Source organism: Emys orbicularis, chromosome 3 (assembly GCF_028017835.1).
Source record: "Emys orbicularis isolate rEmyOrb1 chromosome 3, rEmyOrb1.hap1, whole genome shotgun sequence".
Classification (NCBI taxonomy): Eukaryota; Metazoa; Chordata; order Testudines; family Emydidae; genus Emys; species Emys orbicularis.
This window is the reverse complement of record NC_088685.1, coordinates 122,774,878-122,793,384: the sequence shown is the minus strand read 5'-3', so window position 1 is coordinate 122,793,384 and position 18,507 is coordinate 122,774,878. Positions and strand designations below refer to the sequence as shown.

Below are 18,507 nucleotides of genomic sequence, written 5' to 3'. Positions count from 1 at the left end.
ACATTTGCTGGATGCTGAGTTCAGTTTTCCCACAAGACCATAGCTAGCCCTGGGGAGGGAAGAACTGTTTAGCAAGCAAGAAGCCAATTTCTTGCAATTTACACACCTCTTTAAAGTCCCGCAATTTAGGAATGTCATTTCTCATTGTATGGACTTCCCAGCTAAGGCTGACTAACAGCTTCTGTTTATTTGACAAGTAGTATGTTATAAATATGGATTCCACGTTCCCCTACAATACTAGTAGTTCTTCAGGCATTGTTCTATGTTGGAGGAAGACTCTTGCTTAGTGAAATTATACTGGCCTCATCCACAATCCCAATCAAATTTTGTTTTTTTTTAATCTCACTATACAGAAGAGTATATTGAAAGCATTGTCTTCTGGTTAGCAAATATCCAACCACTCTAACATGCCCCTTTCTTTCTCTCCCTTCCCCTTTGGGTGCTACAGTGTGTTCATTGAGCTGGGTTTAAATAAACTTCACATATCTGCTTTTGTGCCCATTTTTTTGTTTCCACTTTTAAAGGCCAGGGAAGCCCAAGATGACCTAGTGAAGACAAAAGAAGAGCTACATTTGGTAATGACTGCCCCACCTCCACCGCCAGCCCCTGTCTATGAGCCAGTGAATTACCATGTCCATGATAACTTGCATGATGAAGGAACAGAATATTCAGGCTACAGTGCAGAGTTCTCAAGTGAAGGCATCTTGGATGATCGCAATGAAGAGGAACGCACTACTGAAGCAGAGAAGAATCAGCGTGTTCAGAAGCAGTTGATGGTAAGAAAACAAAATTATTGGGAGAAAACTTAAATCTAATGTTGCTGAAAATTGAGCCCCAAAGTGGTGTATGTAAAATATTAAAGGCTCATCTATATGGAAACGTCGTGTACAGCAAACAGTGTGTAAATCTGCAGCAAGCTGTGAGGACCCTGCTACTGCACACTAAAAGTTCGTAGTGCACTTTAACCGACTGCTGGGATCTGTACTGTGCACTGCAGAACTGTTTGTACATGGCAGCAGGGGCCGCGTGGCCAGTTAGCGTGCTGTAGGTTTACACCCTGGTTTGCCATGCACTAAATCTCCATGCAGACAAGCCCTACAAGAAGTCTTGAACATAAAGCCATCTGTGCCTGTACTTTAACATGATTGATTTTTCATGCAATACATACGGGCTTTTCTTATGACTCAGACAGTAGGGATGCACTGACGCTTCTGGTTCTTTCAAATAGCTAGTGTTCAGTCAGCACGTTGTAATACTCAAATGTCCAGATCTCCAGTTCACCCATTTCCTCAGTACTCTTCTGCATCCCAAAGATGTTGTCAAAAGCCTCTAAAACATTTTTAATGTTTGACTCTGGTCAAACTCTTGAGATCCAGGTCTTTCATGTGTGACCCAGATTTGTGACATCCTGTACTCAATGTTGCAGACCCTGACAGATGAGCTGGCCCAGGCCAGGGATGAAAACAAGAGAACCCACAACGACATGATCCACACAGAAAACATGCGACAGGGACGTGACAAGTACAAGACGCTGAGGCAGATCCGACAGGGCAACACCAAGCAGAGAATCGATGAATTTGAGGCCATGTAAGCGCACTTTACAGCCAAGAAGGCAAGACTATGGGAAAGGCAGATCTTCACATACGATCTGCCTTTTCTGAGGGGTCACTGTATAACATCTAAATATATATAAATATCAAATGCTCTAAACCTAGCTTATCCTCCAGTTTTTACTATTAAAATGTGGTGACTGCCCATTAAGTCCGGCAGCCTAGCAATTCTGATAACTTTTGCTCATTCATATCCTAGTGCCAAAAGGCCTATAAGTCACGTCCATTTTTTTCAAGCAGGGTTTATTTTATCTTTCTATCCATAAAGATATTATGCTGTGATAGGCGGTACATCTGGATTCAGCTTTTTAAATAAAAACACAATGCTGTGGGTGAATTTTGTGCCATATATCTTTACATACAGCATATAACCTGACTAATTCTACATTATGCTTTGTCAGCAAAGACTTGCAGGCCCTTGTTTATAATTTTACAAAATGGTACCAGCAACCATCTGGAAATCTGTTATTTCTACGTACGATAAGTGTGAGGGGTCTTTTTTGTTGCTCTATTCAACTGGAGAAATTCCTGCAGTGATCACTCAGACGAAATGCAGTATAGGAACACTCTTTGATACCCTCCTTGCATAGGTAGGCAAATATTCTGTTGGACTCATACACTTGTTGATGTGTTATATACTCCATCTTAATTAATGATCAGCTGTAGTGTAGTATTTATATATAAATATAAGTGATAAATATGGATTGTAACATTAGTTTAAAAAGGGGGAAAGTTTTTGCTCTGTATATTTTGTTACCTTTTTCAGATTTAGTATTAAAATAAATTGCATATGTAAAAAATTTTGCCTAAACAATATGCTGTCTGCTACAGAAGCAGTGTAAAACTGATTACTTGCTATAAAACATTATTTGTAAAATGATTTTTTTACTTCAAATAAAATTGTGATATGCACGATTCAGTATATACAATCTTACTGCACCTATTTTTTCTAACAAATTTTCTAATTTTTTAAAATATTTGATTTAATAATATTTCAGACTCCAACTATGAAGGGATTGTTTGTTTATATCCCCCTCTTATTCTGTCCATGAAAAGAGCATTTGTAGACTTCCTGTTACCTCCACCCCCATCTTTGAAAATTTGTTAGAATGTCAGTGTGTTGGTTCTGCTCCTCCATTTACAACTCCAATGCTGCTTTATACTGTTAACATTAAACCTTTATATCAAGGTGTTGTGGGTTTTTCACAACACATGAATATGAATAAAAGATCTGCAAGATAACAAAGGATTTGAAATTGTGTTTTGTGTTGTGTGGGGTGTTTTAACCCCAGCAGAGCAGTGCTGTATGTATGCTAAAACTACAGTGCAGCTCTACATTTCTCACTTTGTAAATATGAACTCTTACATTTGCAGCTTCACAGTGAAATGTCCTTGGAGAAAAACACTTTCTCTTTTAGTGAGGGTGCGGGAAGAGGAAGACAACTGCTTTTTGCAGTAATGTGTGATCGGGGGGCAGGGGTGAAAGGGATGAGACCTTTCAGATAGAGCATTCTCCCCACTTCAGAGAAGATGCATCCACCAGGAAACTGGTACTTCTCTTGATCTTAGACCGCCTCTACACTGGGAAAACTTCACACACCAAATTGCTATTCATTCTAACGTAGGCTTGCTTTCTGCAGTCAGACTTGCTGAGGCTAACACAGCAGTAAAGATGGCTTCAGCCACAAGAGCCTCACCTGTCTAAGCTTCCCACTGGTACTTACAAAATTTGCACCACTTCAGATGAAGACATGTAACCAAAGGCAGACAAGGCTTTGGCCAAAAGGCTGACCTATGAGTTCTCCAGTGTGCTGCCACTCAATCAGGAGTGGGTTGTGAGGGGCACCCCATTTGCTGAGAGCAAGAAAATTGCTGCATCACTAACAGCATGCTCACTCCCCTCCTGCAGCTGCCTTTGTCCAGTCCTAGGGCAGCTTCTCAGCATGCCCCAGAGCTTGGCTCTGTGATAGAAGTGACATTCTGCAGCCCTCCTGAACTGGCTCTACAGCTTCGAGCACTTCCCAGCCTCTGGGGCTAAGAGCTCTGTCATTGGGGAGACAAGAAAGTAACTAACAGCAACCCCCGCACCATTTACAAACCTCCACCCCACATTCCCATAGCCTGGAGCAGGTGTTTCCAAACAGTGATCCATGGACCATCAGTATTCCACAGATCGCTTGCTGGTGGTCTGCAGAGAGCTGGCTGCCCGCCAGCTAACTTGCATTAAAAGATAGTGTGCTTTCCTTCTTGTTAGCTACTGCTGTAGTTGCTACAAGGATGGGCAGTTGTTAATGACCCCAGCTTTATTAAAACATGGCCACACTATGGGGGGAAAACTAAATCTCTAATCTAGAGTATTTGGTCTTGAGTCAGACTCCCTTAACATGCATATCCCATTGTCCTTTCTGTACTGAGTGCCAAACTCTCTTGCAGTCCCAAGATATCAAAGTTACTAACATCTGGAAGGATACCTTATGCTCTCTCCCTCCAGCAGTCTCCTTCTTGACATCTTTTTGCTTTTCTTTTGGTAACTGTACTGAAAACAACTTGCAAGCCAGAATCCAACAATGCTTCAGGTGTCATGGTTTCCTAAGGGAATGTGAAGAAGTTTCACTTGTACTCAAACAGATGGCCTTTGACCATAGTAACATTTTTGGCAACAAGTGTTGAAGCAACTCAGCAACTATTGCTTCTCCTTTTGTAATATTATAACAATGCATCATTTAATCCCCAAAACACCACCACCACCACCACATTTGAGCTGGCTGCCGCTGATAAATGTCTTACCAGAGCTGCTCATGATGAAAAATCACCCACAGGATTTTTTTAATTAAATGCTCCTGGAGTGTAACAGTTTAATATTTTATTAGTTTTGTAATGATTCTAATTACACAGTTCCGTTTTACGTATAGATACAAGTGGCTTACGTGTGGAGAGCTCTTTTCAAAGGATATGTTTCTTTCCAGAAGGCAGAAATGACCAGAGAGCATGCCGTGCTGCTTAACCTTGAGTACAATGCTTGGGCAATACTTTCCTTTCCAACTGCTCACACGTGGAAGATATGCTTGTCACAAGGGTGCTATTAGGACTTAAGTGTCCGTATTTGAATGCAGCGTAAGTGTAATATCTATCCAAGTGTTTGGGCTGCTGAGTATTTTCTGCCACTGTTTTGATTGGGGGTCTGAATCCCAGGTGCCAGATGGTTCTTCTACAGGAAAGTTGAAACAAAAGGGTAAGGCTAGGTGTACATGAGCATTTCTGCCCTAACATATAATCTCTGTTCTCCATTATTTCTTCTAATGCTTTGTGTCTCATTATGTAACGCCATCCTTAGATCCACAAGTGTCAAACTATTTAATTCAGTACAGTGAAGACACCATGTATTCTGCAGCAATCTGGATTTAAATTCTGCATTAAGGACCCTGATTGCTGCGGCGGCTCCATTTAAACAGAAGTATATTGATATAAATATGGGAAATTAAAATCAGCACAGCCATGGTTGGGTTTATTAAACAATTTATCTGATTGTAGCACTCTACTGTATCACAGAAACTGTCGGTGAGGAAGCGGGCTAGGGCAGTGGCTGTCAACCTTTCCTGACTACTGTACCTCTTTCAAGAGTCTGTCTTGCATACCCCAAGTTTCACCTCACTTAAAAACTTGCTTACAAAATCAAAGATACTGTCACAGCACACTTCCTGAAAAATTGCTTACTTTCTCATTTTTACCATATAATTATAAATCAATTGGAATATAAATATTGTACCTACATTTCAGCGTATACTATATAGAGAAGTATAAACAAGTAATTGTCTGAAATTTGTTTGTACCGACTTTGCTAGTGCTTTTTATGTAGCCTGTTGTAAAAGTAGGCAAATATCTAAATGACAATGTAGCCTTGGGAAGACCTTTGTGTACCCCTGGTTGAGAACCACTGAGCTAGGGTGTTTGAGCTTCTGGTACCCAGGAAGGCAGATTAGGATAAGTACTCTACCTAGGTGCTTCTGCTAAAATAATCAGCAGTGAAATAATTAAGAATGGATATGTACTGTCACTTATTTTCAGAGTCCCCCACTCAGAGATGGAGCTGTTAAGTTAGGAGAGCAGGCATTGGCTTACATGCAGCTCATATTTTTAACCATGAAGCTTACAGATCAGTTTTAAAGGAAGAGGTGGCTTCTGCAACAAATTCCATGGCTAGAGAATTATATTGCACTGTCCTATTTCTTAGCAGAAAAATCACCTGTCTCTTGTCTTAAAATCTACTTCAAAGCATGAGACCCTTTTGGTACAATTGCTCTGAGAGCAGGCCTCCACTACTCTGCATTGGAGTGAACCTACACTCAGTCGCATGCTTGTGCTGTATTTGGTGACAAAATGGAAATACAGCAGCTGTGTGAGATGCACAGAAATGCAGTTGAGCAGATTAACTGTTTTTCAGTTTGCACAGCGTGTCTGGCAGATGGGCAAACAAGACTTACAGGTGTGGCTACACAGCAGCTGGAGGCGTGCTTCGCGGCATGGGTAGACAGCCATGTGCTAGTTCTGCTCAAGCCAGCACACTACAACTAGCAATGTGGGTGTGGTGGCGGCATGTGCCGCAGCTCAGGCTAGTCACCTGAGTCCAAACCTGCCCAACCCTTAGGTATGTGCTCACATGACTGGCCCAAGCCTGCTGCATGCACCACCCCAGCCCCTCTACAATTTTTAGCACCTTAGCTGGAGCAGAGCAAGTCTTTGTTTGCCTAGCTGTGCTAGGAAGCCCATTCCTAGCTGCCCCGTAGACGTACCCTAGAGCTCACTGAACAAAGCCAATGAGGCTGAGCCTTTGCCAGATGAACTCATCCCCATAGGAAAAGTCTAAGTAGGTGAACTTGAGGCACCTTTGACTGCAGTGGAGCAGAGGCATAGCAAGGTTATTCAAAGGGCCTAGCTAGGTGGAAAGAGAGAGAGCACATATGACAGAGGCTTGCTTATCATTAAGGCTGGCAGGCAAGATGATAAAAGCTAGGTTATCCAATCCTAACACTGCTACTTGGGCCTATATTAACCTTTAGAAAACTGTCCAGTTGCCCCTGAGGAATTTGCTGCAGCACCTGCCCCTTGCCCCAGAAGCTAAGATTTCATTTAATAAAGAGATGTTTGGAGCCTTGGTAGTTAAGAAACTTAAAAATATGAATATAAACTGGTGTAGGGCTGCCTGCCTGAGCTGGCAGCTAGCCTGAAATGCTGCTCGCTCCCTTGAGCTAAATGGGAAGTTTTCACATTGTGTCAGCAAGTTGAACTCTGAAGCCTACTGATGAGGATTTAAATCTGGCCACTTAATCATAAGAAAGGCCGTACCGGGTCACACCAAAGGTCCATCTAGCCCAGTATCCTGTCTACCAACCGTGGCCAATGCCAGGTGCCCCAGAGGGAGTGAACCTAACAGGCAATGATCAAGTGATCTCTCTCCTGCCATCCATCTCCACCCTCTGACAGACAGAGGCTAGGGACACCATTCCTTACCCGTCCTGGCTAATAGCCATTAATGGACTTAAACACCATGAGTTTATCCAGTTCTCTTTTAAACTCTGTTATAGTCCTAGCCTTCACAACCTCCTCAGGTAAGGAGTTCCACAAGTTGACTGTGCGCTGAGTGAAGAAGAACTTCCTTTTATTTGTTTTAAACCTGCTGCCTATTAATTTCATTTGATGACCCCTCGTTCTTGTATTATTGGAATAAGTAAATAACTTTTCCTTATCCACTTTCTCCACATCACTCATGATTTTATATACCTCTATCATATCCCCCCCTTAGTCTCCTCTTTTCCAAGCTGAAGAGTCCTAGCCTCTTTAATCTCTCCTCATATGGGACCCATTCCAAACCCTTAATGATTTTAGTTGCCCTTTTCTGAACCTTTTCTAGTGCCAGTATATCTTTTTTGAGATGAGGAGACTACATCTGTACGCAGTATTCGAGTTGAGGGCGTACCATCGATTTATATAAGGGCAATAATATATTGTCAGTCTTATTCTCTATCCCCTTTTTAATGATTCCTAACATCCTGTTTGCTTTTTTGACCGCCTCTGCACACTGCGTGGACATTTTCAGAGAACTATCCACGATGGCTCCAAGATCTTTTTCCTGACTTGTAGCTAAATTAGCCCCCATCATATTGTATGTATAGTTGGGGTTATTTTTTCCAACGTGCATTACTTTACATTTATCCACATTAAATTTCATTTGCCATTTTGTTGCCCAATCACTTAGTTTTGTGAGATCTTTTTGAAGTTCTTCACAGTCTGCTTTGGTCTTAACTATCTTGAGCAGTTTAGTATCATCTGCAAACTTTGCTACCTCACTGTTTACCCCTTTCTCCAGATCATTTATGAATAAGTTGAATAGGATCGGTCCGAGGACTGACCCTTGGGGAACACCACTAGTTACCCCTCTCCATTCTGAGAATTTACCATTAATTCCTACCCTTTGTTCCCTATCTTTTAACCAGTTCTCAATCCATGAAAGGACCTTCCCTTTTATCCCATGGCAGCTTAATTTACGTAAGAGCCTTTGGTGAGGGACCTTGTCAAAGGTTTTCTGGAAATCTAAGTACACTAGGTCCACTGGATCCCCCTTGTCCACATGTTTGTTGACCCCTTCAAAGAATTCTAATAGATTAGTAAGACACGATTTCCCTTTACAGAAACCATGTTGACTATTGCTCAACAGTTTGTTTTTCTATGTGTTGGACATAGATCATTTCTCTGCCAGTTATTTTAAGGGAATCTGCCACAAAACCAAACTATGGCCCTTGCCTTCCTGGGTGCCTGACCCTCCAATTTCCCTCACCCAAGCCACCAAAATTTCCAGCTATTCCCCACCCCCGACAACTTTCATGCAGCAGCTATATTGCAAAACTCTGCAGCAGCTTGAACAAAAATGGGGACAGAAAAACAAATACCCATATAAACCCTGGGGCTATGTACAGAGGGCATTTATTAATCACGTTCAGATTCAATGCAATAAATCTCTCCATTTTAAAATGTAAATGAAGCAGTTGCAGAATTTCCTAAGTGATGCAACTAGCAGGGGGGGTCCTTGCTAGGCCGCTGGTAACCAAAAGTGAGTGCAGTGTTGTGAAGCTTTGAGTTCTGTTAACTGGGTGGGCTTTGGTTTTAAAGCATTAATTAGCCAAGCTGTAAAACGTTAGGGGTTGACTTGGTCTGTGGTCATGTCAAAGGCGGGATGGTTGTGGGAAAGCCTGGCAGGAGCTAAAGCAGTCAGACAGCAACTCCAAGTAGGGAGTGGTTCAAAGGAATTCTCAGGCCCATTCTTTGCTCCAGTCATGCTTTCTAGCTTGTTTACCAATGTCACCTGATGGACAATGGCTGATGCCAAAGCAGCAACAACAGGCTCCAGTGAGTCAGTTCCAGAATAGCGTGACTTGACAAGCAACAACTGGTTGGGCTAGTGGGTGTGGTCACATGCTGGACAGCAGGTGAGAGTTTGACAATGGGTGCATATGAAATTAGGGGCCCCACAAGCTACCTGGGGCAGTCCAGGCAGAGGTTAATAACTACAGAAAGAGAGCTCAAACAGAGCTTTCTGAAATGTTAAAGAAGAACAGAGTTCTACCCTTGCCTCTTCTAAGATAAATTATGCAGAAGTTACCAGTAAGGCCCCAACTGGGCAAACACTTATGTGCACATGCTTAAGTTTACACCTGTTCTATTGAATGGGACTAACTCACATGTGAAAAGTTAAAGGCATAAGTGCTTGCAAGCTTGGGACCACTCCCCCTTCTTTCTTCAAACTTGTCCTCCACACCTAGCTCTATCATGAATCTGTAAGAAAATAGCCAATTAAGACTGGACAGAATGAGAGGCAGATGAAGAGAGCTGGCACCTACTTTACTTATTTGTAATTATTTTTAAAATCACACTTGTATATGCAAGTGGCTGCCCCTGCCTTTCATAGGTCTGCTGTCTGTGTTCTTAGGCCCTGATCCCAAATCCTGCCCCTAGTTAGCAGACCTCTGTGCCCACATGGAGCCCCATTGACTTAAGTGGCACTTTTCACAGGCATAAAGTGAAATATGTGCATAAATATTTGCAGGATCAAGGCCTAAGACTGTAAGTGCTTCAGGCCAAGGGGTGTTTGTGTGTGTGTGTGTTTGCACAGCACCAGTCCTGAGTGAGGCTCCAATTGCTACTGCATTGTAAATTATTATTATTGTTATTGTTATGTAAAATGAGTATTGGAGTGTTTCTTTTGTCTTCAATTTTTTAATGATAAAAGACTTACTTGTGCTAAGCCTGGCTCCCCCCAGGAACCGGTCATTTGAGCCAAAAGATGCCTGGTCCCAGACGGCCAAGTCCAGACAAGATTGCTGTAGCTGAGATGGGGTCACGCCGTCAAAGACAAACAGGTGCTTCCACTGAGGACAGGCTTCTTTCTTCAGGACAGGAGACTTCTGTCTTATCTCACGTTGGTCCGGGAGAGTGAGACAACTTCCAAAAAGGAATAAAATAGATGTTGGGTGAGGTCACTGACCTAAAAGATATTACCTCACCCACCTCATCTCTAAGTGTATCTCACAGTCAGGGGGGGAAAGCATTTAGTCTAATAAGATAGGACACTTCTCATTGGAATGCTTTGACTAGTAAAGTGAGGCATAAGTGTGAAATGGTAGTATATTAACACCACTTTTTCTTTTAAATCGTAGGCTTGATCCTCCTCCCATTGAAGCCAGTGGGTCTATTCCCATTAACCTGTATGGGGAGTAAGAATGAGCTCCTTTGGCTCTGCTTGCTGATCCAATTGTTAGGGACCACTGTAGCAGCCTTTGCTTCCCAACAGCAGCTGCTCCCCCAGCCCATCCAGCAATGCCTGCCTAAGAGCAGCGTTTCTCTCACTCACAAAACTAAAGAGACCATTCCACCTCTGGTAAGGTGCTCTTATCAGGTACGAGACATACCCTCACTACAGGTATCCAATATCCTGCCTCCTGCTGTGTACGATGCTTGATTGTAGGAAGGTAAAATGACCCCATAGTGCTAACTCTGCAATGCTGCACATGGGAGAAAAATTCCTTCCTGACCCCTGAAGTGATGGAGCAGGAAATGTGATTAGCTCCATCTGAGCTTGCACAGCGAGAACGTGTTAGGAAGGTAATACAAAATGACAGCAAAGCTGAGTGTGCATGGGGTACGTGTTTCTGTGATATGCCGACTGAACATAATAGGTTTTCACATACAAAACTAAGTGACAGCTTTCACCGAATGCACCCTTCCTAGTCACCGTGACAAAGGCAGGATGGGGGTGGTCTCCAACAGATATGTGTACTTGTCACCTACATCAGTTCCAAACATTCTGACCTAGTCATAGTACTAAAAGAACTCTTCTGAAATGCCTAGAATGAGTAGGATAATAGGTTACCTCTCCCAGTGAGTATAATGCCATAATTCACTTTGCAACAGCACAGCTCAAAGCATGAATTAAGAAGACAAGAGTGGCTCTCCTCCCTTGTTGTTTATAATCACATTTCCTAAGTGTTTTCCTTTTACTGCTTCAGAATTTGACATTTAAACACTTTTGCAACTGTGAAACCTCAGTATTCAAAGCAGAGATTAAATCTCAATAACTGGTGGAGTTGCCACAAATCCTAAATCTGTCTGAACAGGGCCTAAGGGTCAGATTGTGGCCCCTTTACTTACGCTGGTGAGTGCTGCAACCTCAGGAGCTACTTGGGTAAATGCTCACCATCACAAGAAAGGACTCCACAATCTGGCTTCATACTCAGGTGTAATGAAGATCTACTCCCTGGTATGTGTTAAGCTAATGTTTAGCTCCATGCAGAAGTGGGTGATGGTTTTAAAAGATTCTAAATCTGAAGTGTTAAATCTCAAAAACATACCCTTTAACAAATGAGTTCAAAGTGCCACCACTTCTCATCACAGGCAAGTTCTTGGCTCCAAGCACCACAAGGTGAAGCTGGCCATCCGCATGTGCTTGGTCTTCTATCCCTAAAACAGAAACATTGCTTATAATTAGCGACCAGTGTGTGTAAATGGTTGGCTAGTTAACACAGGGCTAAGGGAAGGAAGGAAAGTTACTAAACACTGTTGCCCTGAAGTGAGGAAGTGCAGCATGTTTGCTGAACTGCAGAGATATTTTAGACAACAGGAAAGGTTTGAAAACACTTTTACAGTATGTGATTTCAAAAAATGGAGGGAGGGAGGAAAATCAGTGGCATGATGATGAGGAAGCTTTACCAGGCAGTCTGTTCAAAGACCAAGCCCGCAATGCACCTGCAGAGATCAAGGGAGCAATCCACTGTGAGGCAGAACCAGCAGCAGGGACAGTTGGCACAACCCACAACATGATGCACCTTGCCTCTGGGGTGTGTGTGTGTGTGTGTGTGTGTGTGTGTGTGTGTGTGTGTGTGTGTGTGTGTGTGTGTGTGTGTGTGTGTGTGTCAGAGGAGGAACACACAGGTGAGTGTAGAAAGGAGAGAGGGAACAGACAGCATGAGGGAGGAGGAGGATTGAACCAAGAAGGGAATGGTGACTGGGATACAGGGAGAGGAGATGGGGATCCAAGGGACGGAAAGAAATAAAACTAACAACTGACTTGATCTTTCCACTATTTCCTTCCTACCTCTATGTCTAGGAGATCTGCTGTAGGAGGCTAACAACAGCCAATGTAGCCACCTCTGGAGCTCTGCCCTGCAGTGCTTACTATTATCCAGTGAGCAAAAGAATGTGAAGCTGTCCTAATCATCGACCCGCTACAGTTTTTCCTTCCTTCAGCAGTGACTGCACCATTTACAGAAACTGAATCCCAGTTAGAATGAAAAGTTAAACTTAACTCCACTGAGGAACAAAAACAGTCTGAAGAGTGCAGTGCTTGTGCCTAGCAGACATTTCCCCATCATCTGATTTACCAAAACTGAGTCTCTAACTCCAGAGGGGTCCTGGGGTGGAATAACTGGCCTGCTACAGCTCAGGAATGAGGTGCACTGGCAGAGGTCTGAGGGCACAAGCTTGCTTCAAGAGCATCTGAGTGCACTATGCCAACGCCACTTTAATAAGCACATTTATACCTGCTTTTTTGGTGTGAAAAGGAGAAAATGTGAGACTGACAAGTCTGGAATTCAAATAATTTTACCAAGTTTTTGTTTTACCTTAAAAGGTTTCTAACCATTGATATAATCACAACACAATACATGCCACAATATGCAGGGACTATTTAGTCAAGCAGAAATAAGCCCCTATGCAGGCAGTGTTTATACCCAGATGCACACACAAATTCTTTGTTTGTCTCCATGCTTTCATAGCCAGAGTAATTCATACAAGGCTGAAATACTTTGTACCTCCTCTCATCTGCTCTTCATACTGGTATTTTTTAGACTGGGATGGTAAGATCAGTTTTGCACACACCAGGAGTTCTCCATTGTACTGAACCAGGTTGTCTTCAGGCTTTTCAGACTGAAAAGAGAGAGACACAAAGTCTGTATTATTATGATCATCCTATACCACCTCCCCTTCTCCTCATTCTCATTTTTCACCTATATCTGGAACATTCCCGCCCATATGCTGGTATGGCAGGACTGGCCTGCTACATCAAAATTTCATCCTTCCTCTCTATGATCTAGTAAGGGTGGGCCCTGATACAGCTTTCACTATATGCTATTTTTTTAAAACACAAATATTTTGGAAAATTAAAAATGATAATGATAACCTAAAGTCTAGGAGTCACCTTCACTTTAAGCTGGTACCAATTGAATGACTGTGTTGAATTGTCTTCAAAATTCCAAGACGCCAATGGAACAACCACTTCTCCAAGGAACACCCTTCGCTTGAGTGTTTCTGAGTGCCACACAGATATTTGAAGCTGTCGTGTTTCCAGCTGGGAGTATTCAATCTTATACTAGAAAAAAGATAAATAGCAGTACAGGATTAATGAAAGCACATATGCACAAACAAGACCCAATCACAACACAATCACCGGTCTCCGCTCAAAGGAAGCCCAAGAATGGGCTTGCTGAAGGTATGGAGATCTAGATTGAGCAGCGTTATCTCAGCTGGGACTGGGAAATCTGCATATTGTCTGCCCACACTATGCTTGTCTCTAGCCAGTGTAATGGCCCCTCACTTCTAAAGCATTGTATTCACTCACTTTTAACATTACAAAAATAAAACAGGACCACCTATGTCATTACCTGTGCTGCTAACACCTTAGATGAATAACCTGAATTTAAGAATCTAAATAACTTTTCAAGCTCTTTGTTCTTTGCTTACTTTTTGCACCTCACTCAGCTGAGACAGCAATATTGGACAGGCCAATGTCATGTTCTAGTTCTCCAGCACTAGCATAATGCAGTTGTGCTTGGGTCGGCAGCACCGTGCAGACTAATATTTAAAGTGAAGAAAAATAACTTTTAAATTGAATTATTTTTAAGAATCACAAAAACAGTTCTCTTCACAGTGGGCCTAATCTTCATTTACTCGACGTCCTCTTTGCACTGCTCTGGCCACATAAAGCGGGGTAACTGTAATTTACTGCTGCTTTAAGTCCCTTTACAGGGCCAGAGCAGAGTAAAGGGGCCCCAGTATAAATGAAATTTAGGCCCATTACATTCTGTAAAAAAACCCTTTTTATGTTATCAAATCTAAGTTTGGGTCCAAAGCCTGTTTTCTGGCCTCCTTTTAAGATGTAATAAATAAATAAATAAATAGAGATATCCTAACTCCTAGAACTAGAAGGGACCTTGAAAGGTCATTGAGTCCAGCCCCCTGCCTTCACTAGCAGGACCAAGTACTGATTTTGCCCCAGATCCCTAAGTGTCCCCCTCAAGGACTGAGCTCACAACCCTGGGTTTAGCAGGCCAATGCTCAAACCACTGAGCTATCCCTCCCCCCAAAGGACAATGTCTCCTGTGTGACTGCACACATCTTGAAGAAGCAAGAGCACAATAGAGTCCACCAATTGGAAATTACCTGGGCTATTTAGATTTATGGATTGGATGGTGTTTGAGAAAGTGAAAGGGTGATACACTGCCAGAGCCGTAATGCCTCTCTTTGCCACCTGCGCACTGTGTTAGAAGTGAGCCAATTCTCAGTGGTAACACAGCCCTGAATCTTTCCTGGAAACAGATTGTGCCAAAACACACTGACCTGTTCCTTATAACAGGAACTACTGGACTGTTCACTCACATGTTTAAATGAAACAGGTTTATGAAAAGTACTCTAAGTACACGTACAGGGGTAGAGTGAACATGCTGTAGTCATGGAGCTTGTCCTTGTAGGGAGCTTCAGTGGGAGTTTTGGCTGAGTAATGGCTGCAGGATTGGGCCCAGAATCTGATTTCTGCATCTCATGTCATGCAGAAGGTCTTGAAGATAACATATTGTCTCATGGTTCCCTCACACAGTTTAGAATATTTCCCATTCCCATCCTGTTATTCTCCACTGCAGACTGAGCAAGACCCTATCCTATTTTACTCTGTAATTGTACAACAATAATTAGCAATAATGGCCCATGTGCTTCACCCCCTTCTCTCAGTTTGCAGTGTGGAGGGGAATAAATCTGTGCAAAAAGTCACAGTGGAGCCATGCAGAAAGGGAAGTAGCTACGCTGGACACTTCTCCACTCCACATAACTACCTTTGCCCTCCTCTGCAAAACATCTCAGAGGCCCAAAGCTGGCATGGCAAGCCGTGAAGGGAGAAGACACCCCAAAATTGTGGTTGATCTGTAGGAAAAGCCTTAGGTAGCATTAACGCCTGCTGCACCCTCAGTGACTCTCCTCTGCACAGCTCTGCCAGCAGACAAGGGGTACTAGCTGTGCCATACTGCCACGAAAGGGGGTATACAGCAGAGAAGCATAGAGCAGGAGTTCTTCTGCAAAGCTAGCCAGAATCTGGGACTTCAGAGTCCAAATCTGGGGCTTTCCTCTCCTTTTGAGATCCTCCCCCACCATCACCCACTCCACACCCCTGCTGGTTCTGTGGACTCAGGGGAGGAGCAAACACTACAGCTTTATTAGAGTCGAGGAGTCTGGGCATTAATCTTTCCCCTCCCATGCAAATGACATCATCAGATTCCATTGGGGCCCTTACTACCTTGCACATCATTGCAATCCCTCAGTTACACATAATGGCCTTAGTACAGGATGGGAGGTAAGAACAGCTGAGTTCTAATCCCAGCTCTGTCAGTAACTCACTGCAGCCTTAGCAAGTCATTCAAACTCAGCTTCCCCCTCAGTCAAATTGGGATAACAACACTTATGGACTGCACAGAGGTGCTGTAAGGATTCATGAAATAATGCTGTAAAGCACTTTGAAAATGAAAAATTACAACCACTCTTACTCTCTACTGTGATGATTAATGTGTTGTAAATGAACAAGTCCAAACACTGATGAATGAGACATCAATTGTGTTGGGGAAGAAAAAGGAGGAAACTAACACATAGGATCTATCGCTCCTTTGAGCAGAATAGGAATTAATGGAATAGCCATGATTCATGTAGCAAATTGCAAAGAGACACTCCCTTTGACATTCACAAAAGAGCTGTCAGTTCAAACAGATAACAGTAGAAAGTACTAATTTTCCTTTGTAATATACACAATTAGTCTATGTAACCATAAAAAGATATGAGAGTTTCCTTTTACCATATTTCCGATCTCTTTAGCCAGAAACTGCAACAGAATTCAGTCAACTTTATGTTTTCTATGGACAAAGCCAGATGTTCCTTTTTTCTGCCAGCTTGCAACTTATTAATAGAGCTGTACAGAAATGTACAAGAGGCTGCTTTTATTCTGATTGGCATCCATCATTAGTTAATGGTTAGGTTCACTTTGACCCCTAGAATTGAAGGGTGTGGCACAATTCTAAAAGCCCTTACACAGGGCTCTCAAAGTCAAAGGGAGTTCTGCTCACAGAGAGCTTGTAGGATTGGACACTAGAAGTGGAGACTTTGCTCTGCAAGTGAGAGATCTTTCCAGGTCACAAATGTTTACAAGTCACCTTTAAAGTTTCATGGAATGCCGGATCCACTGTGTTCTTTTTAACAGCTGTCTTCTGTTTACTCCGAGAAGATTTATCAGGAAGCAAATAAGTCTTTGCATACCTTGCAATTAGAGAGAGGGTTGGGGGGAGAGAGCAAAATTTAGGACAGTTCAAACTGAGAAAGAAAGGGAAGGAAATAAAGCAGCATGTTCCCCACTGTCTAATCCTTGGCACATTCTGAATTTTTCCAGGGTATATTCAGTGCTGGTTAATGGTGCCTGACAACCTCTATTTATCAACAGAATGGACAGATACAGTGCAGTGTTCCTCACATACTGTCCAGTTGATGTGTTTCAATCCTATCCTGATCATCTCTAAGAGTTAGAGGGCAGGTCAGTTTCCACGACCTCTCAATCGTTGGTCTCTGCTAAAGGGGCCTTGGGCTGGCTATGGGGTGGGGGGATGACAGCGCCACCCTGACCACAGGACCCTGGTCGGTCATCCACCCATAAGGCCGGCTCTGCCCGCAGCCAAAAAAATGATGATCACCTCCCATACCATGCGACCCTCATGTCTGCACTGCCCACTGCTCTCCGGCTGCCCAACTCTGAAGGCAGCGCCTCCATCAGAAGCAATGCAGAAGTAAGGATGGCAATTCCGCAACCCCCCTACAATAGCCTTGCGACCATCACCACAACCCTCTTTTGGGTCGGGACCGCCATGGTTATAACATCATGAAATTTCAGATGTAAATATCTGAAACTCTAGAAATTGACAATTTAAAAATCCTATAACAGTGAAATTGACCAAAATGGACCCTGAATTTGATAGGGCCCCTGTCACGTAAATAACTCATGTTAAGCAATATTCTCTCTGAATGAGAATTCTATGGACAGACAATGGTCTACACCATGGAGTATGAATCCAGAGCCAAAGGTGATCGATGGCATTATGGATGCCCATTATCTGCTCGTAGGGCCTGTGGTGAAGGAGACAAATTCTACCAGAACATTCTTTAAAAATGTAGTATTTTATATTTAATTTATAACAGTATATAACTGTTAAACCAGTCTGGGTTAAATTCTGGGGAAACTGAAGATCAGCTGTAGCTTTCAGCAGCAATGCACTGCTTCCCTGTGCTTCCCAAGCCCCTTTGTACTGTGTGTATTTTAAAAGCCTTTTCAGCAACAGGGAGTCATGCAAACCAACCAGCCATAGCTCAAACCAGCCAACAAGCTGACAGTTTTGACAGTTTGCTAGCATAAGTGTTGGAAACAACACCTATCCCAGCCAACTTCTGTGTCAAGTGTTCTAACTGTAAACAATGCCTGTACTTTTTCCTACTGGCTGAGAGACAGCACTCTCTACACCAAATACAGAATGTAATGTTCACTACTACATGGAACTTCCCACACCACGCTCTCAGATCTTTGGTGATTTGAATGCTGGCTACGCCACCAGGAAACTCAAGGGTTATTCAGTCACTTATTAAATATTCCCTAACTGTATTAGCTGGCATCCCAACAAGGATCCTTTTATTAGGGTTCAGTTTTATGATCCTCCTCTGCAAAAGACTCAATGCCAAATTCTTCCTGGTAGAATCTAAGCATAACTCTGGAATTCCAGCATGCTTAGTGTTGGCCCAGCTGATCCAAATGCACTCAAACAATGTATTACAGCAGGGTCAAGCACTAACCATACAGCTGGACATTCTGCCCGATGAATTTCCATGAATGACTTCTGCCATGGAAAGACAGAGAGAATCATTCATAAAACAATAACCAGAGAGGAAATACTGGGTTAAATGTTCCAACATTAGCACCTACATTGCAAATAAAAAACACACAGGCATCTTTCATACACAGAAATGGGTACTTTTTGCACAGGTAATATTTATATTATAT

At 42.8% G+C, this 18,507-nt stretch overlaps 2 protein-coding genes across 2 annotated transcripts in view; one reads left to right on the top strand and one right to left on the bottom strand.

Moving 5' to 3' along the window:
- Positions 1-1,591, top strand: part of EZR (ezrin) — a 30,959-nt gene extending 29,368 nt beyond the window's left edge. The window contains exons 11-12 of the mRNA XM_065400427.1: positions 525-776; positions 1,427-1,591. Coding sequence (XP_065256499.1) covers positions 525-776; positions 1,427-1,591 — 417 coding nt within the window. The remainder of the gene's footprint in view (positions 1-524; positions 777-1,426) is intronic.
- Positions 1,592-4,699: 3,108 nt separating this feature from the next.
- Positions 4,700-18,507, bottom strand: part of SYTL3 (synaptotagmin like 3) — a 49,538-nt gene continuing 35,730 nt past the window's right edge. Inside the window, exons 10-15 of the mRNA XM_065401670.1 lie at positions 16,622-16,724; positions 13,354-13,524; positions 12,968-13,082; positions 11,510-11,618; positions 9,898-10,103; positions 4,700-4,818 (exon numbers count right to left, since the gene is read on the bottom strand). Of these exons, the coding sequence (XP_065257742.1) occupies positions 4,700-4,818; positions 9,898-10,103; positions 11,510-11,618; positions 12,968-13,082; positions 13,354-13,524; positions 16,622-16,724 (823 nt within the window). The remainder of the gene's footprint in view (positions 4,819-9,897; positions 10,104-11,509; positions 11,619-12,967; positions 13,083-13,353; positions 13,525-16,621; positions 16,725-18,507) is intronic.